Source organism: Petaurus breviceps, unplaced genomic scaffold (genome assembly GCF_028583685.1).
Source record: "Petaurus breviceps papuanus isolate PSGF00001 unplaced genomic scaffold, PetGlider_PUasm1.0 37, whole genome shotgun sequence".
Classification (NCBI taxonomy): Eukaryota; Metazoa; Chordata; class Mammalia; order Diprotodontia; family Petauridae; genus Petaurus; species Petaurus breviceps.
This window is the reverse complement of record NW_027186296.1, coordinates 28,953,072-28,972,771: the sequence shown is the minus strand read 5'-3', so window position 1 is coordinate 28,972,771 and position 19,700 is coordinate 28,953,072. Positions and strand designations below refer to the sequence as shown.

The 19,700-nt window shown below is 37.6% G+C and overlaps 1 protein-coding gene across 5 annotated transcripts in view; it reads right to left on the bottom strand.

The window, feature by feature from the left end:
- Positions 1-19,700, bottom strand: part of MINDY2 (MINDY lysine 48 deubiquitinase 2) — a 122,555-nt gene that overhangs the window by 77,898 nt on the left and 24,957 nt on the right. For all 5 annotated transcript variants that reach the window (XM_069098153.1, XM_069098154.1, XM_069098156.1 and 2 more), the window contains exon 2: positions 11,619-11,676. In XM_069098153.1, the coding sequence (XP_068954254.1) occupies positions 11,619-11,676 (58 nt within the window). The remainder of the gene's footprint in view (positions 1-11,618; positions 11,677-19,700) is intronic.

Below are 19,700 nucleotides of genomic sequence, written 5' to 3'. Positions count from 1 at the left end.
TCTATCTATCTATCTATCTATCTATCTATCTATCTATCTATCTATCTCCTCCCACTACCCTAAGACTCAGAAAGGTCTTATGCATTACAAATATCATCTTTCCATGTAGGAATAAAAACAGTTCAACTTTAGTAAGTGCTTTATGATTTATCTTTCCTGTGTACCTTTCAATGCTCTTCTTGAGTCTTGTATTTGAAAGTCAAATTTTCTATTCAACTCTAGTCTTTTCAGCAAGAATCCTTGAAAGTGGGGTGGCTAAGTGGCGCAGTAAATAGAGCGCTGGCCCTAGAGTCAGGAGGACCTGAGTTCAAATCCAGCCTCAGACACTTAACATAAAAATGTGCCTTGTGACCTTGGGCAAGTCACTTAACCCCAATTGCCCTACCTTCCCCCTCTAAAAAATCGAACAAAACAAAACAAAAACAAACAAAAGAATCCTTGAAAGTCCTCTATTTCATTGAATATCCATATTTTCCCCTGAAGTATTATACTCAGTTTTGCTGGGTAGGTGATTCTTGGTTTTAATCCTAGTTCCTCTGACTTCTGAAATATCATATTTCAAGTTGTTAAATCCTTTAATGTAGAAGCTGCTAGGTCTTGTGTTATCCAGACTGTATTTCCACAATACTAAAATAGTTTCTTTCTGGCTGCTTGCAATATTTTCTCCTTGACCTGGGAACTCTGGAATTTGGTACAATATTCCTAGGAGTTTTCCTTTTAGGATCTCTTTCAAGAAGTGATCAGTGGATTCTTTCAATGTCTATTTTACCTCTGGTTCTAGAATATCAGGGAAGTTTTCCCTGATAATTTCTTGAAAGATGATATCTAGTCTCTTTTTTTTGATCATGGATTTCAAGTAGTCCATCAATTTTAAAATTATCTCTCTTGGTTCTATTTTCCAGGTCAGTGGTTTTTCTAATGAGATATTTCACATTGTCTTCTATTTTTTCATTCTTTTGGTTCTGTTTTATAATTTCTTGATTTGTCATAAAGTCATTTGCTTCCATTTGCTCCATTCTAATTTTTAAAGATATTATCTTATTCAGTGAGCTTTTGGACCTTCTTTTCCATTTGACCAATTCTTTTTAAGGCATTCTTCTCCTCATTGGCTTTTTGGATCTCTTTTGCCATTTGGGTTATTCTATTTTTTAAGGTGCTATTTTCTTCTTGATATTTTTTGGATCTCCTTTAGTAGGCTATTGACTTGTCTTTCATGATTTTCTTGCATCATTCTCACTTCTCTTCCCAATTTTCTCTTACTTCTCTTCTCTGACTTGATTTTTAAAATCTTTTTTTAGCTCTTCCATGGCCTGCAACCAAATTCGTATTTTTCTTGGGGGCTTTTGATGCAGGAGTTTTGACTTTGTTGTCTTCTTCTGGTTGTATGTTTTGTTCTTTTTTGTCACCAAAGTAAGATTCTATAGTCTGACTTTATTTTATACAGTTTATTCAAATTCCCAGTCAAATATTTGGATTTCTAACTCTCTGTCAAGGAAGAATTCTGCTTCCAGAGGAGGTTGGGGTGGAGGTGAGTGTAGGTGTACTGTCTCAGGTTTCTGGGGTTTTGTATCAGCTGGTGGATCCTCCATCATCTGTGGGCTCAGAGCAGCTGCTGCTTCTGCCACCCATTGCTGTGTTCGCAGGAGCTGGGGCTAGACAACACGCTCCTTTTTCACTCAGGTCTCACAGAACTCTCCCACTGACCTTCTTCACTGTTCTTGGCACTTGTGGGTTAAGAAGACTGGAAATCACCACAGCTGCCAGCATTTTAGTCCTGAGGCTTGTTCCAGCCCTCTCCCCTTCCCCTAGTGCCCACTGCAGCCCATGCCAGATTGTACTTTGCTCCCAGCCCAGCGCAATATGCCCTTCCTGTCGGTCTTCCAGGCTGTGGGATTGGAGATGTGTTTCCCTCTGTCATTTTGTGGGTTCTGCAGCTCTAGAATTTGTTTAGAGTAATTTTTACAGGTATTTGGAAGGTTTTGGGGGTGAGCTCAAGGAAGTCTCTTTCCCTCTGTCATCTTGGCTCTGCCCCTCATTTCTATTAATTACTCAAAAGGAAAATCTAAATTTTGTTACCATGAAAAGTTGTGATTTTCATGGTTTTTGTAACTATATGTATTGCTATTTCTGGTTCTGCATTGTTCATTACGCATTGCTTTAAAGATGATTTCTTATATTTCTTTGAATTCTTCATATTTATTGTTCTTTGTGGTAAGATACAATATTTTATCAAATATTATTAATACACTATAATTTGTTCAGTTATCCTTCAACTGTCCACCATGCAGTCTTGTTTCCAGGCTTTTCCTATTATAAGTAGCAATGTTTTTACTTCCAATAGATAGGTCTTTTTGTTGTTAATAATAGCCTTTGGATAATAAGTACAAATAGTGGGGTAGCTGGGTCAAAGAACAATTCTCTAACTTTTCTAGATCATTTCCCAAGATAGTTGGACCAATTCATAGCTCCACCAGCAGTGAATCAGTGAGTCTACTATATCACATTTTCCCCAATGAATTTTTCTATTGCCATCGATACCAATTTTATAAGTATGGAAACCTAAAAATTGATTTAATTTGTACTTTTCTATTAGTAATTTTGAATATTTTAAAGATGGTTATTGATAGTCTGTGTTTCTTATGAGAAACGTTTGTGTCTTTCTGCTAAATATTTATTTATTTAGGGGTAACTCTTAGGAATGTGTCAATTCTCTTTAAATTTCAGATATTTGGTTACAAGGTTTTCTCTCTAGTCCATATCTCCCTTATATGTATTTTATATGTGTCTTTTATTTTTATATGATTAATACAGTGTATCTTATCTTTCATCCTACTGTTTCAACTGTGACACTGGGCAATTCATTTAAGCTCTCTGGATCTGTATGCTCAAGCATAAAGTGAGAGGTTTTGACTAGATGACTTCTAAAGTCTCTTTCAGTTCTAAATCTATGATCTATAATGTAGTTTATCCATTTGCCCTGGAGTCAGGAGGACCTGAGTTCAAATTCGACCTCAGATACCTGACACTAGCTGTATAACCTTGGGCAAGTCACTTAACCCCAATTGCCTTGCCTTCCTCCCTCCAAAAAAAAAAAAATTCAGCTGAAATGACAGCTTTTATTGTGGCTTTTGACTTTCAATCTGCATGAAATCACTGGCTTTTAAGTCTCCCCCTTCCCCTCCAAAGCAGCAAACTGTGGGGTTTTCTCATTTATTCTGCTGATTTCTATTATTGGTGAATTTAGCATATGAACATTCAAGATTATGACCATTCTATTTTGTTTTCCCTCTATTGGATCCCAATGCATACATGTACCACAGATACACACACACACAGACACACAGACAGACACACATACAGAGCCAGTACAGTATTTTGTTTTCACAAAGCGAAGTCTGATTACCTATACTAAAATACGCTAAAAAATACCAGTTCTGTCCTCCCCACCTCCCAGACCACACCAACACAGACAGAGAGTTCTTTTTTTGGGAACTCGCTTTGCGAATTACTTATGACTTAGAAGATAAGTTCTAGGAAGTTGCCTGGATCTCAGTGAGGTTAAATGACTTGCCAAGGGACAAGTTAGTGTTACAGGTAGGACCTGAATTGAGTTCTTGTCAACAACAAACCCAGAACTCTATTCATACTTGACTCCTTTTTTAAGAATACAATCTTAACTGTCCCTCATCTTTTTTTCTTACAACCAGATCCTCCTTTGATTTTTGATGATATAATCTTTTTTTTTTTTTTAAAGTAATCAGGGTTAAGTAACTTGCTCAAGGTTACACGGCCAGTTATTTCTGGGTGTGGTGCTGAGTATCTGAGCCTGGATTTGATCCAGGTCATCCCGACACTGGAACCAGTGCTCTTACTCGCTGAGCCACCTGGCCGCCCCATGATATAATCTTTTAAAAATCTTTTCCTGAATAGCTGAAATAAGAAGGGGATTTAGAAATCACTTTCCTTTTATTATCTCAGGATTGCTTCAAGGATAAAATGAGAATATTTGTAAAGTACTTGCAAACTTTAAAACACTATATAAATTGCTAGCTGTTATTACTATTATGCTACTAAGTGCTACTTAAAATTTACAGAAGACTTTCCATGCTCTATATCTATGTTAATATTTGGTCATTGTGTACTTCTTACTTGCATTCAAGACTAAATTACTTTAAGGTTTAGCAGTTCGGTAAATCTGCATGTTAAATAGTCTTTCCAGTACTAGATTTTTACCAGGAAATAATTCTGAAGAACTAAGTTTTTTCCTAGTGAAGTATATTCAATCTGCAGGATAGGAAATTCTGAGGTGAAGGTTTATTTCCCTGCTCTCTGGTACATGGCACTGCAATTTCCTTAATTTCTTGTCCTTGCTGAATCTTGTACAATTCACACTTCTAATTGTTTTTATGTAATCATTTCCTAGTGGTTATTTAGAAGATTCTCTCTTTGTCTTTGAAAGTCTAGAACTTCACCTTACAGTTCATTTCTTGTGGATTCTAAATATGTACTCTGCCTTCTGTTTCCTACACTTTAGGCAACTTTCTTGTATGAATTCCTAGAATACAAAATTCAGACTTTGTTTCTTTTTATTTTACTGGAAAATCAATAATTCCCAGATTGTCTCACCAAGTTCTGTCCTCTAGCACTGTCCTTCAGGTTGTGGAGATGTTTGACCATCTCGATTTTGTTCAGTCTGTTCTTCTATCATTGCATTGTTCTACCTGAGGGATACTGCTCCTTTGGAAGTCTACTGCTTCATTAAGTTTTTCCACTGCCTTTTCTACACAGTCAATTCTTGTGTTTATTTTCCTTCGGCAATCTTCTTCCAGTTATATGAATGACATGTTTCTTATTCTATCTTATAAGTCTAAAAAAACCAATAAATCAATCAGCAAGTAATTATTAAAGTAAGAAGACTGAGAAGGTGTGGCTTTCAGCAGGCTCTTTTGTGAAGGTTCTTTAGGAGAATATATGGACATCAATCATGAAGGATGAGAGAGCATGAATATTTTACAATCTGCACCAAGGAAGGGAAACCCACTTCAGTGAGATTACATATTCACTGACAAGATGAAATACAATGAAGTATTACAACTGGGCCAATGAATTATAGTTTAGGTGTTAAGATGATGCACAGGTAAAATAATTAAAGAACAAGACAGTATAATGAAGTGTCAGTGAAATACCAGAGGAGTTATTGAAGGAAAATAGCTCTGAAACCTAAAACCTTCAGGGAAGAGAGAGAATCTAAAATAGGTCTGAATAGCTAAAAATCTTGATGGAAGAGAGGAAAATGCTCCTTCCTTAAGTGGGGATGAGGCAGAGTGGAGAAAAAGTGGGACAACGTCCTGGGTAAAAGCAGAGGTGACAGGAAACAGGGTATATGGAAGGCCATCAAGAAGACTAACTAGAATTGAGCAGAAAGGTCATGTCAGAAAGTAGAACACAAAATTAGATACATGAGGTTAGGTAAGAAAATTCTATGTACTATGGCTTTAAATTCTATCTACCATAAGGATTTTAGACTTGATCCAATGATAAAGGGGAATTCTTATAGGCTTCTGAAAAGGAGAATATGATATGAAATGGATGTTTGGAGAAGATTAATTTGGGAGTAGTATGCAGGACAGAGTGAAGAGGTTAAGAATGCTGTCAGGAATATCAGCTACAAAACGACTATAGTAATTCAACAGTGAGGTGATAAGGTCCAGAATTAGAGGCATGACAGTGAGACGACAACAGAAAGAGCACAATGTAAAGGAAAGAATAATGGATTTGGCACCAGAAGACTGAAGTCTTCTAGATGAAGTCTCTCTATATGATATTCATCAACTCTGCCTCTCCAGGACTCAGTTTCCTCATCTGTAAAATAAAGAGATCGAACCAAATTATCTCAAGGTCCCTTCCAGTTCTAAATCCCATGACCTGCAAAGGCTTATCTAAGAAACAATGAAGACATGGTTACTAACTGGATATGAGAACCTCAATTCAACATGTTAAAAGAGAACTCATCCTTCCCCCTGAACCTATCCTTCTTTCAAACTTTTCTATTACTATCAAGGGCACCATCATTCTTCTAGTCACCTAGGTTTCTAATCTGGGTGTCATCCATAAATTGCCACTCTGTTGTCAAATCTTGACATTTCTACCTTCAAAATCTCTCTTAACATGTCTTCTCTCTAACTCATACACCTAGTTTAGGTCTTCCACACAGACCATTGGAATAACTTTCTAATTAGTCTTCTAATCTCAAGTCCCTCCCCACTCCAATCCATCTTCCTCACAACTATCAAACCGATGTTCCTAAAGCACAGGTTTGACAATGTAAAAACCTATCCCCCAAATCAATAAATTCCAGTGGCTTATTATCTTTAGACTCAAATAAAAACTCCTTTCTTTGGTATTTAAAACTCTTCACAATCTGGTCCCTTCTTATTTTTCCTGGTCTTTTTACACACACACACACACACACACACACACACACACACACAACACACACACACTCACAGTATAATCATGGCATATTGTCTACCTGTGGTTCCTCACAAACAATGTTCCATCTCTTATCTAGAGAGGCTATTTTTGCACTAGGTATCCCTCATGTCTAGAATGCTTTCCCTCTTTACCCCCAACTCCTAGAATCCCTGGCTTCCTTCAAAACTCATCTCAAATATCACTTGGAAGAGACCATTCCTGATCCCCCTACTTGCTAATGCCTTCCCTCTCCAAAGTTACTTTGTATCAATTTTTTATATAACTATATGCATAAATGCGTTGCCTCCTCTATAAGAATGTAAGCATCTTAAGGAAAGGGTCTATTTTTACTTTTGCTTTATATCTCCAAGCTCAGCACAGTGCTTAGCACAATAGTAAGGGTTGAATAAATGTCTGGTGATTGATTCATTGGTATAAAGAAAAAAGTTAAAAGAGAAGTAAAAAAAAAATTAACAAAGTTTTAAGCCTGAAGGAATAGAACAATAGTGTAACCAACAGAAATGGTAAAGTCAGGAAGGTAAAATGATTTTGGTGAAAAAAGCATTAAGTCTGGTTTATAACATTATAGATCCTCAGAGTTGGAAGGGACTTCAGAGGTCATCTAATCTGAACCATACTTGATCAGAAATTTTCTCTACAGTTTCTCTAAAAAGTACTGCTTGAAGACTTCCAGTGATGGGGAACTCACTTACTCCTGAAGCAACTCATTCCAGTTTTGGACAGCTATACGAGAAATTTCCATTTTTACATCTGCTTAAAATGGCTTTTCTGAAAATTTTCACCATTGCTCCTAGTTCTGCCACTATTTCTGCCACCTAATGCCAAGTAGAACAAATTTAATCAATCTCATTTTCAAAAGACAATTTCTTAAACACTTAAAAGCTGCCATGTCTCCCTTACATTTTCTCTTCTCCAGGTTAAATATCAATTCTATTAAATGACTATATGGTACTCTTCACTTGTTCATACAAGCTTTCCAAATTTCTCTGAATTTCCCATATTCATCATTTTTTATGGCTCAATAAAATTTCATTATGTTCAGATGCCCCAATTTGCTCATCCACTCCCCAGTTAATGGGTTCCTATTTTGTTTTCCAGGTTTTTGCTACAACAAAACGTGATGCTATAAATATTCTTATACATGAGTTCTTTCCCTCAGTCCTTGACCTCCTTGCAGTACATGTCTAATAGCAATACTGTTGCATGAAAGGATACATACAAGTAAGTTATATTTTACGAATAATTCAATTTTTTTTCCAGAATAGTTGAACAAATTCATGGCGTTAGTGTAGCAAGTATTATAGAATATATATTGAGAGTCAAAGGGTTTAGAGTCAGAAAGAAACCACAGAGATTATCTAATTTAATACCCTTATTTTACATATAAGAAAACAGAGGCCCATAAAGGTTAAATAATTATCCTCAGGTGAATAAATAACCAAACATTAACTGTATACACTGCACATAAGTCAATCGATAAAATGTTCTTCATTAAAACTGTTTCTGTTGAGGGTATCACCATCCTTCTTTTTTTTTTTTTTTTTGCTTTTTGGAGTGCAATTAGGTTTAAGTAACTTGCCCAAGGTCACACGGCTAGGTTTTTTGTTTGTGTGTGTTAAGTGTCTGAGGCCAGATCTGAACTCAGGTCCTCCTGACTCCAGGGCCAGCACTCTACTCACTGTGCCACCTAGCTGCCCCACCATCCTTCTAATTACCAAAAATTTGCAACCTGAGTGTCACTCTCAACTCTTCTCTGCCTTAACTTCATATCCGATCAATCACTAGGTCTTGCCCATCCTAACTCCCATCATACATTTCCCAATTAGTCTCTTTCTATTCACACAGCTACTTTTCTAGGTTAGGTCCTCATCACTTCATTTCCCACCTAGCTAAACTACTTTGAGATAGTTCCACCATGTTCTCATACTTCCCCTGCTCCCCCCTTTCAGCTTCCTTTTACACGTTGTCTTCCCCCATAAGATTGTAAGTTCCTTGAGGGTAGGGACTATTTTTTTTAAATTTGTATCCCCAGCACTTAACATAGTGGCTAGGGCATGGTAGGTACTTCATAAGCATTTACTGACTACTGACTACAGTAATAACCAATAGGTCTCTGTTCTCTGACCTATCCTCTATATAGTGTAGCCAAGATAATCTTATAGGTCTAAGACCTTCAACATCATCGATGGTTATCTATTTCTATTAGTATGAAATACAAGCTTCTCAACCTGGCATTTAAAGTCCTCCACAATCTGGGTACAACTCATCTTTCTAAATTTAATTCACAATTACTTCTCTTCCTGTACTCCACATTCCAGTCAAAGTGATCTATTCCCAGAATATAAAATCCCAACTCTTCTTTATGGCGCTCTGTATAGCCTTGCTCATATTCCCAGAATGTATTTTCCAACATAATTTCTACTTCTTAGAGTTCCTAGTTTCCCAATCTGGATTTATGCTTATCCATACTACTTGATCCAGATAGTCCACTGCTAGGTATATGTATATACCCCAAGGTGGTCACTAATAAAAAGAATGGCTTCATATACATCAAAATATTTGCAGCAGCACTTTTTGTGATAGTAACAAAGTGGAAACAAAGAAGATATCCATAAATTGGGGAATACTTAAATTGTGGTACATGAACATAATGGAATATTACTGTGTTATAAGCAAAAAACTGAACATGCTGAAATACAGAGAAGCATAGAAAGACTTCAATATACACTGAGTATAATGGAAAGAAAAACCACAAAACAATTAAGACTGAATGTCATGAAATTAAAATTATAAAGGAAAAGCTTGTCCCAAAAGAACATGTCTGAGCAGATATCTTTTTTCCATCCCCACACCCATTATTTTTCATACAAGGGGGTCTACAGAGATGAAGCTCTGCAAATAATATCAGATTTTTTCAACATGTTAATTAGTTTTGCTTATTTTTTCTCTTCTTCTTTAAAAAAATCTTTGTTATAAGGGAAAGGAGATGGGGAAGAATAATAGAGGAAATGTAGGTAGTATAAAAACAAAAAAATACCAATAAAAATCCATTTTTAAAAAGAAAACACAAATAAAAGAATTCCTAGCTTCCTTCAAGACTCAGTGAGATGTCACCTCCTTATCCATCTTTCTGGATCCTTCCAACATGTTGGTATTCTCTCCCTTCTGAAATTTCTTTAAAAAAAAAGGTCTTTTTATTATGAATTAAATCACCAACAAACTCAAAAATTCTAATTATAAAGAAGAAAAAAGATTGCATATGAAACCCATGGATCTTTGTAACATACAGTTTCTTTCAAAAGAAGTATATATTAAATTAAATGAAGTAATAACAAAATTGTCCTATTTGTACACCTTTATGAATTTTTTTGTTCTGAAATTACTTTGTATCTACAGCAGAATGTGTTACTTGAGAGCAGAAACTACTGTTACTCTCTGTGCACCAGACTGCCTTGTGCATAATAAGCAATTAATAAATGCTATCTGTATTGAAGTAAAAACATTATATGTTATTCTCCTTAATTCAGATTCTCAGACAATAAACTTGGAAATGGAGAATTTGGGAATCTATAATCCTCTTTGTAGGTTCCTCTAACCTCCCATATAATTTAACTTAGACTTGGAGTTAGAGACTTCTATGCCCAAAGGAGATTTAAAAAACAAATACAGTCCCTGCCAATGCTAAAAGTAATAAGAAAATATCTAATGAGTACAGAGGAAATAATTCATTGATATGAATTTCCAGCAGAAGATATTCACTAGTTTTCAAAAAAAAAAAAGCTCTATATAAATTACAGGGATATATCTTGATTTAATCTAGAAATGTGATTAGTATCACATATAAATAAGATTTTAGTTCTAATACAGCAACTCATAAATATATAGTTGACATTTAAACCAAACCATGTATTATCTCATCTTATCCTCATTAATAACCCTTTTAAAGTACTATATGTATTATTTCCATTTTATATATGAGAAAACTGATGCTGAAAGTGCTTAAGTGACTTGCCCACGATCAAACTGATAAGTTTTAAGTATCAGTAGTAGGATCTATATATCTCTTTTTACTATGTTATACTACCCAGTCAATCTAAAATGTATATTATTCCACAATTTATTTCTTCTTAAAGAAAAAAAAATGAAGTAACTTCTTTTTGTTGGTTTTTTTGTTTGTTTGTTTTTTGCTTTTTTTTGGAGGGGGAAAGGCTGGGCAATTGAATCCAAGTGTCTAAGGCTGGATTCAAACTCACATCCTCCTGACTCCAGGGCTGGTGCTCTATTCACTGAGTCACCTAGCTTCCCCTGAAGTAACTTTTAAACTTGTTTTTATTTGATTTTTTTCCCCCTATGGAGAGGTAACCCTGGCTCTTAATAGGAAAAAAATTTTTTCTACCTTATTAGAAGTAACAGTTACACTAGAATCAGAATTTTAGAGCAAGATAGAACTTTAAGAGATATAATCCAAATCCCCTAATTTTACAGATGAGGAAAGTTGGAGGCAAATTTATAGGAGGATATGAACATGTCACTCAGGCTGAATGGACGGATAAACTGGCAATAATGGCAAGGATAAATTGCAATAGATATCACTGGAGGAAATGATATATTGATGAAATCAAGATCCATCAAATGTCCATTTTTAATACTCCCATTTACATGCAAGGAAATTGAGTAATTTGCCCAGAGGCACACACCTCTATAGTGGTAAATCTCCATAAGAATGAATATTGCAGGACTCAGAGTCCAGCAAAGAAGCTGTAGTACCATCCATATTTTAGAGCTAATTTTATATCAAACCCTACAAACCAAATGACAAAATGTGAAAATGCATAAATAAAATTATAAATCCTAATTCCACCATTAAGTATTTAATTTTTACTATTTTGGAATTAAATTGAATTATATAATTTTCTAAAATACTGAATTTTCTTTTTGCCATTACATTTTACACTTAGGCAGAAAGGCAGGGAAATAATTTCTAAGAAGAGTAACTTAAAATTAAACAAATAATTTGATTTCATTATTTAAATTTGTTTTTTATAGTACCCCCAAACAACATTAATTTTTAAAATGTTTTCCTTTGAAAGTGATACAAATAATCTATTTTCTTCAACACTAACCTAAATATTCCATCAGCTGTTCAGCAGTTATGATTTCCATCATTGGTGGCAGTTTTACCTGAAAGATAAAGGATTACTTCAATAAAATAAAAAACATTTCATAAAAATAAATTTTAATTGCTTAATATAACGAAGAAGTTTAAGTTGATATTTCTATATCTTTTACAGTGTCTCAGGCATAAATATTTTAATAATTGTTTTGATGCCTTACATTTGACAAAATTTTGTATATTTACCAAAATTTCTTATAATAAAACCAACTATCTAAGAAAATGGCATAGTTTATCATGAAAATTCCAGCCGCTGAGATACAGACTAATAGTCATCTGCTATGATCATCAACTAGCCTGTCAGGCATATAAAACTACTAACAGGAACCAAACCACCATTTAATTAGTGAGTCTATCTCCTCCACAGAATGTTTTGTGAACCATCATCATCTGAAAGTGATGTCTTTATCCACAAATTTCTCATAAAAGTGTTTGGATCTCTCTTTTGTATTTGCTACATTTCTTTTAGTATTAGAACTATTAGTTTCTATATTTTAATCCCACATTTATAATCTGTTCCTTAAGGAGAGGAACTATGCCTTCTTTCCTTTTCTATTTCACAAAATATATTTAATTTAATTTTATTTTATTATTGCTTTTTGGAGGGGGAAGGCAGAGCAATTGGGGTTACGTGACTTGCCCAAGGTCACATGGCTAGTACGTGTTAAGTGTCTGAGGTCACATTTGAACTCAGGTCCTCATGGACTCCAGAGCTGGTGTTCTATTCAATGTGCCACCTAGTAGCCTTGACCAAATGTATTTTTTTTTCAAATGCTTTATTAACTTCTGATTTACATCATTCCTTTCCGCCAGATTTTGAGTTACAAATTTTCTCCCTGTTTTTCCCCTACCTACCGCCCCAAAATAGCAGTCCCATAGGATATCCCCTCCTCCAATTTACACTCTCCCATATTTTCTCCCATACCTCTTTCGACTTTTCCAGTGGATCTCTATGCCCCAGTGCCTGTATATCTTATTTCCCAATTACATGTAAAATTGTATTAATAATAGTATATATACATATATGTATATATGTATATATATTTGAATATTTGATTTTAAACCTTTGAATTCCAGATCCATTCCCTTCCTCCCTTGTCACCCACCCTTACTGGGAAGGTAAGCAGTTCAGTATAGGTTGTACATGAGTAGCTAATGCAAAATATTAACATAGTAAATATATTTTAGAAGACTGATTATATTTCCCTCCCTCCTATCCCACCTCCCACTTGTTCTATTCTCTAATTTGATCCTGTCCCTTTTCAAAAGTGGGTGCTTCCAACTTCCCTCCCCCCCAGCCTGCCCTCCCTTCCATCATCTCCCCTCTCATCCCCTTCCCCCCTACTCTTCTGTAGTGTGAGATACTCTATTTAGTGTGTATTTCATTCCCTCCCCAAGCCAAATTGAATGAGAATGAGGTTGATCCATTCCCTTTTGCCTTCCTATTCTTCCCCTCCATTGTAACCATTTTCCCTTGCCTCTTCTATATGAGATAGTTTACCCCATTCTGTCTCTCCCCATTTCCTCTCATTATATTCCTCTCTCACCTCTTAATTTCACCTTTTAAGTATCATCCCTTCCTATTAAATTGGTCCTGTGCCCTCTATGTATACCTGTAAACATATATACACACACATTCACATATGTATTCATATGCCCATATACCCTCATATATAGACACACACACATATATTTCTATTCCCTTCAACTATTTTCATACTGAGAAAAGTTTCACTGGTTATGTAACAATAATTGTTTTTCCATGTAGGAATGTTAATAGTTCAACTTTGATAAGTTCCTTATGATTTCTTTTCACTGTTTACCTTCTCATGCTTCTCTTGCTTCTTGTATCTGAATGTCAAATTTTCTATTTAACTGTTTTTTTTTTTTCAGCAAGAATGCTTGAAAGTCCTCTATTCCACTGAATGACCATATTTTCCCCTGAAACATGATACTCAGTTTTGCTAGGTAGGTGACTCTTGGTTTTAATCCCAGCTCCTTTGACCTCCGGAATATCATATTCCAAGCCCTTCGATCCCTCAGTGTAGAAGCTGACAGATCCTGGGTTATCCTGATTGTGTTTCCACAATATTCAAATTGTTTTTTCCTGGCTGCTTGTAATATTCTCTCCTTAATCTGGCAATTCCGGAACCTGGCTATAATATTCCTAGGAGTTTTCTTTTTGGGATCTTTTTCAGGAAGTGATCGGTGGGTTCTTTCAACCTATATTTTGCCCTCTGGTTCTAAAACATCAGGGAAGTTTTCTTTGAGAACTTCCTGGAGGATGATTTCTAGGTTCTTACTTTATCATGGCTTTCGGGTAGTCCAATAATTTTTAAATGATCTCTCCTGGCTCTACTTTCCAGGTAAGTGGTTTTTCCCATGAGCTTTTTCACATTGTCTTCTAATCTTTCATTTGTTTGGATCTGTTTAACAGCATCTTGATTTCTCATGAAGTCATTAGCTTCCATTTGCTCCAGTCTAATTCTGAAGCAATGATTCTCCTCAGTGAGCTTTTGAGATTCTTTTTCCATCTGGCAAATTTGGCTTTTTAAGGAATTCTCCTCATTGCTTTTTTGAGCCTCTTTTGCCATTTGAGTTAGTCTGTTTTTTAAGGTGTTATTTTCCTCAGTCAGGCTGTAGACTCTCATTTCTTAATTTTCTTGCATTGTTCTCATTTCTCTTCCCAATTTTTCCTCCACTTCTCTTAACTGCTTCTTAAGGTCCTCTATGGCCTGTAACCAGCTAACATTTTCCTTTGAAGCTTTTGGTGCAGGTGTTCTGACTTCACTGTCTTCCTCCTGTTCCATGCTTTGCTCCTTTTTGTCCCCAAAATAGGAGTCTAACGTTGCAATCTTCTGTCTGCTTTGTTTCCTTTGCCTGGTCATGTCACTCCTCAGTCACTTGACCCCTGGGCTTTCTGCCACAGTAGGACTCTGCCACCAGACAGGGGAGCTTTCCTCCCAAATGCTGGGGTTTTCTCAGCTGCTGGAGGTATTAGAAGGTTGCCCTCTCTGAGGTCTCCACACTCTCTGGCAAGCTGGACACAGACCCCAGGACCTCCACCATAGATGGCAATCCAGATCCAAGCAGGTTAAAGCAAGAGTGATTACCCCTCAGACTGGTGCTTGGTCCCCCTACACTGCAGGCCAGGAGCTGAAGCTGCCACATGGCACTGGCTGGCTGTGCTGGCATCTCAGCGGCTTTTCGCCCCAGGGTCAAAAGCCACGCACTCCCATTTACTGGGTCCCAAAGTCCAGACTGCACTGACCTCTCACTTTGTCCTTTGCATCTATGTATTGATAAATCTGGAAACGGCCACAGCTGCTGATCTGGAGTCCCTCTGGCCGGCGGCTGGTCAGGCCCACCCTGGGGCTAAAGCCTTGGCGTGGGGCTGGGCTCAGCTCCCAGAGCACTGCGCTGACCAATTCCTGCCGGCCTGCTGGGCTGTCCTCATCGGGAGGTTAGCTTCTCTGTGTCATTTTGTGGGTTCTACAGCTCCAAAGTTTGTTTAGAGTCCCCTTTTACATGGATTGGGGAAGGTGGAAGCCGGAGCAGCGGGGAAGTCCTGCTTCTACTCCGCCATCTTCTGACCAAATGTATTTTAACAGCTAGCCTGGATTTGAGCTCAGGTCCTCCTGACTCCAGAGCTGGTGCTGTATTCAATGCGCCACCTAGCCACCTTGACCAAATATATTTTAACAGCTAAATAAATAAAGTCCACAGGACACTGCCTTTACTATTTTCCATACAGCCATACTCCTTAGGTGAGAAGACCATGAGTATGCTAGCAACCTGAATCTCCCATCTCCTACTTGGCACAGGATGTTCCCTAAGGAAAGGCTGCTTGGTGATAAGCCAGGCATCTTCCATCTGCAACCACTTTCATCTGTACCAGCACAAGGCTTCATCTACCACCTGCTGCCAGCCCAATCTCCCAACTGGGATGTGGAGAATCTCTGATGTAAAGAAGGGTAACTGTCCCTCTGACTTCAGATTTCCCATCTCCTGCTGCACCTGTCCTTTGATGATAGAAGAGTGGTACCTTCCATTCAATGACAAATATTCTCATACCTTCATACCCTTCATTTCAGTGACTCTGAACTCCTGTAGATCAACATCCAAACCCCTCCCAAACTCACCAGCCAGTTCTTCATTTCCATCCCCCTCAACACCCCCACCCCAAGTTTCAGTCCTTTCACTGCACCCTCTGGAATGTCAGCTCCATAGGTAACAAACTACCTTCCATCTTAAATCTATTCTTTTCCCACTCCTTCCACTTACTAGCTTTTACTGAAACCTGGATTTCCCCTGATGACACAGCATCCCTGTCCACCCTTTCCAGTACTGCCTGCACCTTCATTCAACTCACTGGTCAAGGGGTAGGAGTTGAAATACTCCTTGCTCTCCTGCCACTTCTAGGCTCCTTCTTCCTTTATTAAGTAACCTTGAGGTTCATGCTATTTATATCTATTACCCAATCAAAATCCTGGCAGTAGTTGTCTACAGAACCTCAGGTCACTTCCCTTATTCAATAAGCTCAATATCTGGCTTATAATTTTTCTCACCTCCCCAACTCCTGTCTTCATACATGCATTTCAACATGCATATCGATTCTCCCTCAAATATCCTAATCACTCACTTCCTCAGCCTACTCTCCTACTAAGAACAACTCCTCTATCCCACCTTACACAAATATGATCATACTCTCAATTTTGCCATCATCCACAAATGTACCATCTCTATGTTCAAGAATTCTGAAATCTGGAGAGGAGAACCAGGAGAACTTTGCATACAATCACAGACACATCGTATGTGTGACAATTAACTTTGATAGACGGGGCTCTTCTCAGCAATACAAAGTTAGAAGACAACTACAAAAGACTCATGTTGGAAAGGGGTAGCTATGTCCAGAGAAAGAACTACAGAGTCTGAATGCAGATTGAAGCAAACTACTTGCTTTCTCTCTTCTGTGTTTTGTTTTGTTTTGTCCCTTCCTCCTCATTCACTACAGTGGTTATAATCCTTCTTTACAACTTGACTAATGCTTAATGTGAAGGTATCCTTAGAACCTATATCAGATTGCATGCTGTCATGGGGGAAGGGAGAGAAAATTTGAAACTCAACGGATTGTGGAACTGAATGTTGTAAACAAAAAGTAAATAAATAAATTAAAAAAAAAAAGAATTCTGAAATCCCCTTATCCAAACATAATCTATTGGTTTTTCACCTCTCTTCCTCCTCATTGTGACCTCCAATCCCTTGACTCCTCAATTGTCTCCCAGGCCATCTCCCCTGGAGTAGCCACCCTCTCCTTTTGTCCCCATCTTGATTCCTTGGTGAAGCAATCCACCTCTAATGTCCTCCTCTCTTGAAGAGCTAGCAACCTTATCATATTACAAATTATGCCCAGCCAAGTCTCAGTTTTGGCTCATTCCCACTATATTCATCACCTTCATTCTTACATATATGCTACTGAATAAAGGTAGAGAAAATCACACAATGGTTCTGACTGGGTCCACTAGAAATCCATGTTACAGAACCATGACTGGGTGCTCACTAATGCTAGGAAATACCTCCTTTATCAACTCACTATCTCACCAAAGCAGCTCTTATGGACTTTTTCACTTATACTTAACCCCAACCAACCCACTCTCTCAGTGGAGAACCTTGCCTCATATTTTACAGGAAAATAAATGAGGCTATTTGCTGTGCACTACATCTTCTCCCTTCTTCCTCATCTCCTATCACCCATGTGCATTCTGCCACTTTCTCTTCCTTTACCCATTTCATATGATGAAATGACCTTATTCCTTACCAACGCTAAGTTAGAGTGATAGCATTCCATCTCCTCCAGCAAACTGCATCCTCTGTCATCCCTACTCTCACACTCATTTTCAATGCTTCTTTCTCTCTACTGGCTCATTTCCTATTACCTCCAAACATGTCTACATCTCCCCTATCCCGAAAAAAAATCCCTCATTTGATCCTTCCATCCTTGATAACTATTGTCCTATTTCTCTTCTTATTTTGTCCTTTGTAGAAAAACTCAAAAAGGTCTTCTACAGTAGGTGCCTCTACTTTCTCTCCTCTCACTCTCTTCTTAACCCCTTATAATCTGGCTTCTCATTTATCATGCCATCAAAACTGCTCTCTCCAAAGATATTAAGGAGCTTTTAGTTGTCAAATCCAATAGCATTTTCTCAGTCTTCATTGTCCTCGGTCTCTCTTATAACCTTTAACACTATTCAACCCTTTCTCTTCCTTGATACTTTCTTTTCTCTAGGTTTTCAGGATATCATTCTCTCCTGGTATTCCTCCTACCTATCTATCTCGAAGCTCCTTCTCTGGAGCCCCTTCTAGATCATACCCTATAACCATAGGTTTCCCTCAGGATTCATGCTGTGTTTTCTTCTCTTCTCCCTTTATACTCCCTTTATATATAATGAGATCACTTGGTGATCTCATTAGCTCCCAGGGATTTAATTACCAACTTTATGTTGATGATTCTCAAATCTACTTTTTCTGCCTCTAATCTCACATCTCCAATTGCCTTTCAGATATCTAAAATACAAGGTGTCCCATAGACATCTTAAACTCAACATGTCTAAAACTGAACTCATGATCTTTCACCCTAAACCCTCCCCAACTCCTACCTTCTTTCTTCCTATAGAAGGCAATACCATTCTCCCAGTCTTTTAGAATCACAACCTAGGAGTCAGCCTAGATTCTTCACTATCTCTGAACTACCACCCCCCTTCCTCCATAGTCAAGCTGTTTCCAAAGCCTACTGATTTCACCTTTATAACATCACTCAAATATGTCCTCTTCTCTGCTCTGACACTGTCACCACTCTAGTGCAGGCCCTTATCATCTCACGTCTTGATTACTGCAAAAGCCTGCTGGTGGGTCTGTCTCAAGTCTCTTCCCATTCTAAAGTATTTGCCAGTAAGCCACTAAAGTGATTTTCTTTAAATGCAGACCTGATCATGTCACACATAACACTCTCCCAACCCCCTCAATAAACTCCACTGGCTTCCTACTGCCTCTTGGAGTAGAGATCATGTTTTAACTCTTTTTGTATCCCTAGAGCTTAGCACAGTGCTTGGCAGAGAGTAAGAGTTTAATAAATGTTTACTGAATATTGATAACTTCTAGAATTCATTTATCAAGTTGCAATGTTACATTTTTAGATACAAGTTCCAACCAAATTTTTTCTAACTTCTTTTTTTTTCCCCTTTAAGTGTTACAGACTATTCACCAGGACTGTTGATTTTTTAGTACAAATTCTGTATCATTTCCTTTAGGCATTAACTCATCTTTTGACATTGGTAACACCAAGTCTCATGCATAATTTGCAGATATATTTTTAAACCAAGAAGCTTTTGATTTCGGCAAGTGAGCCATTCTGCTAAATAACAACACTGACAGAGGAAAAAGATCTCATCTTGCATCAAAAATGCCTTTGATAAGGCTTTGCACATTATTATAGACTGGGCAAACTATAACTTAGTTCCTTCATATTTTTCTATCACTTGTCACTTGGAGCTTTTAAAATTTTCTTTTTTTTTTTTTTTAAAGCAATTGGGGGGAGTCAAGATGGCGGAGTAGAAACAGAATCTCCACATGTCTCCAGCTCTCACCACTTCCAATCTATGTAAAAGGGGACTCTGAACAAACTTTGGAGCTACAGAACCCACAAAATGACAAAGAGAAGCTAACCTCCTGCTGAGGACGGCCGGGTAGGCTGGCAGGAATCTGCCAGCCAGCGCTTTGGGAGCCAAGCCCAGCTCCATGCTGAGGTTTTAGCGCCAGGGCGGGCATGACCAGCTGCCAGCCAGAGGGACTCCAGATCACCAGCAACTGTGGCTATCCAGAATTATCAACACATAGATGCTAAGGACAAAGTGAGAGGTCAGTGTAGTCTGGTACTTTGGGACCCAGTAGTTGGGAGTTTGTTGCCTTTGGCCCCCGGGGCAAGAAGACGCTGAGGGCTGTGGCCAAGCCACCCCCACATGGCAGCTTCAGCTCC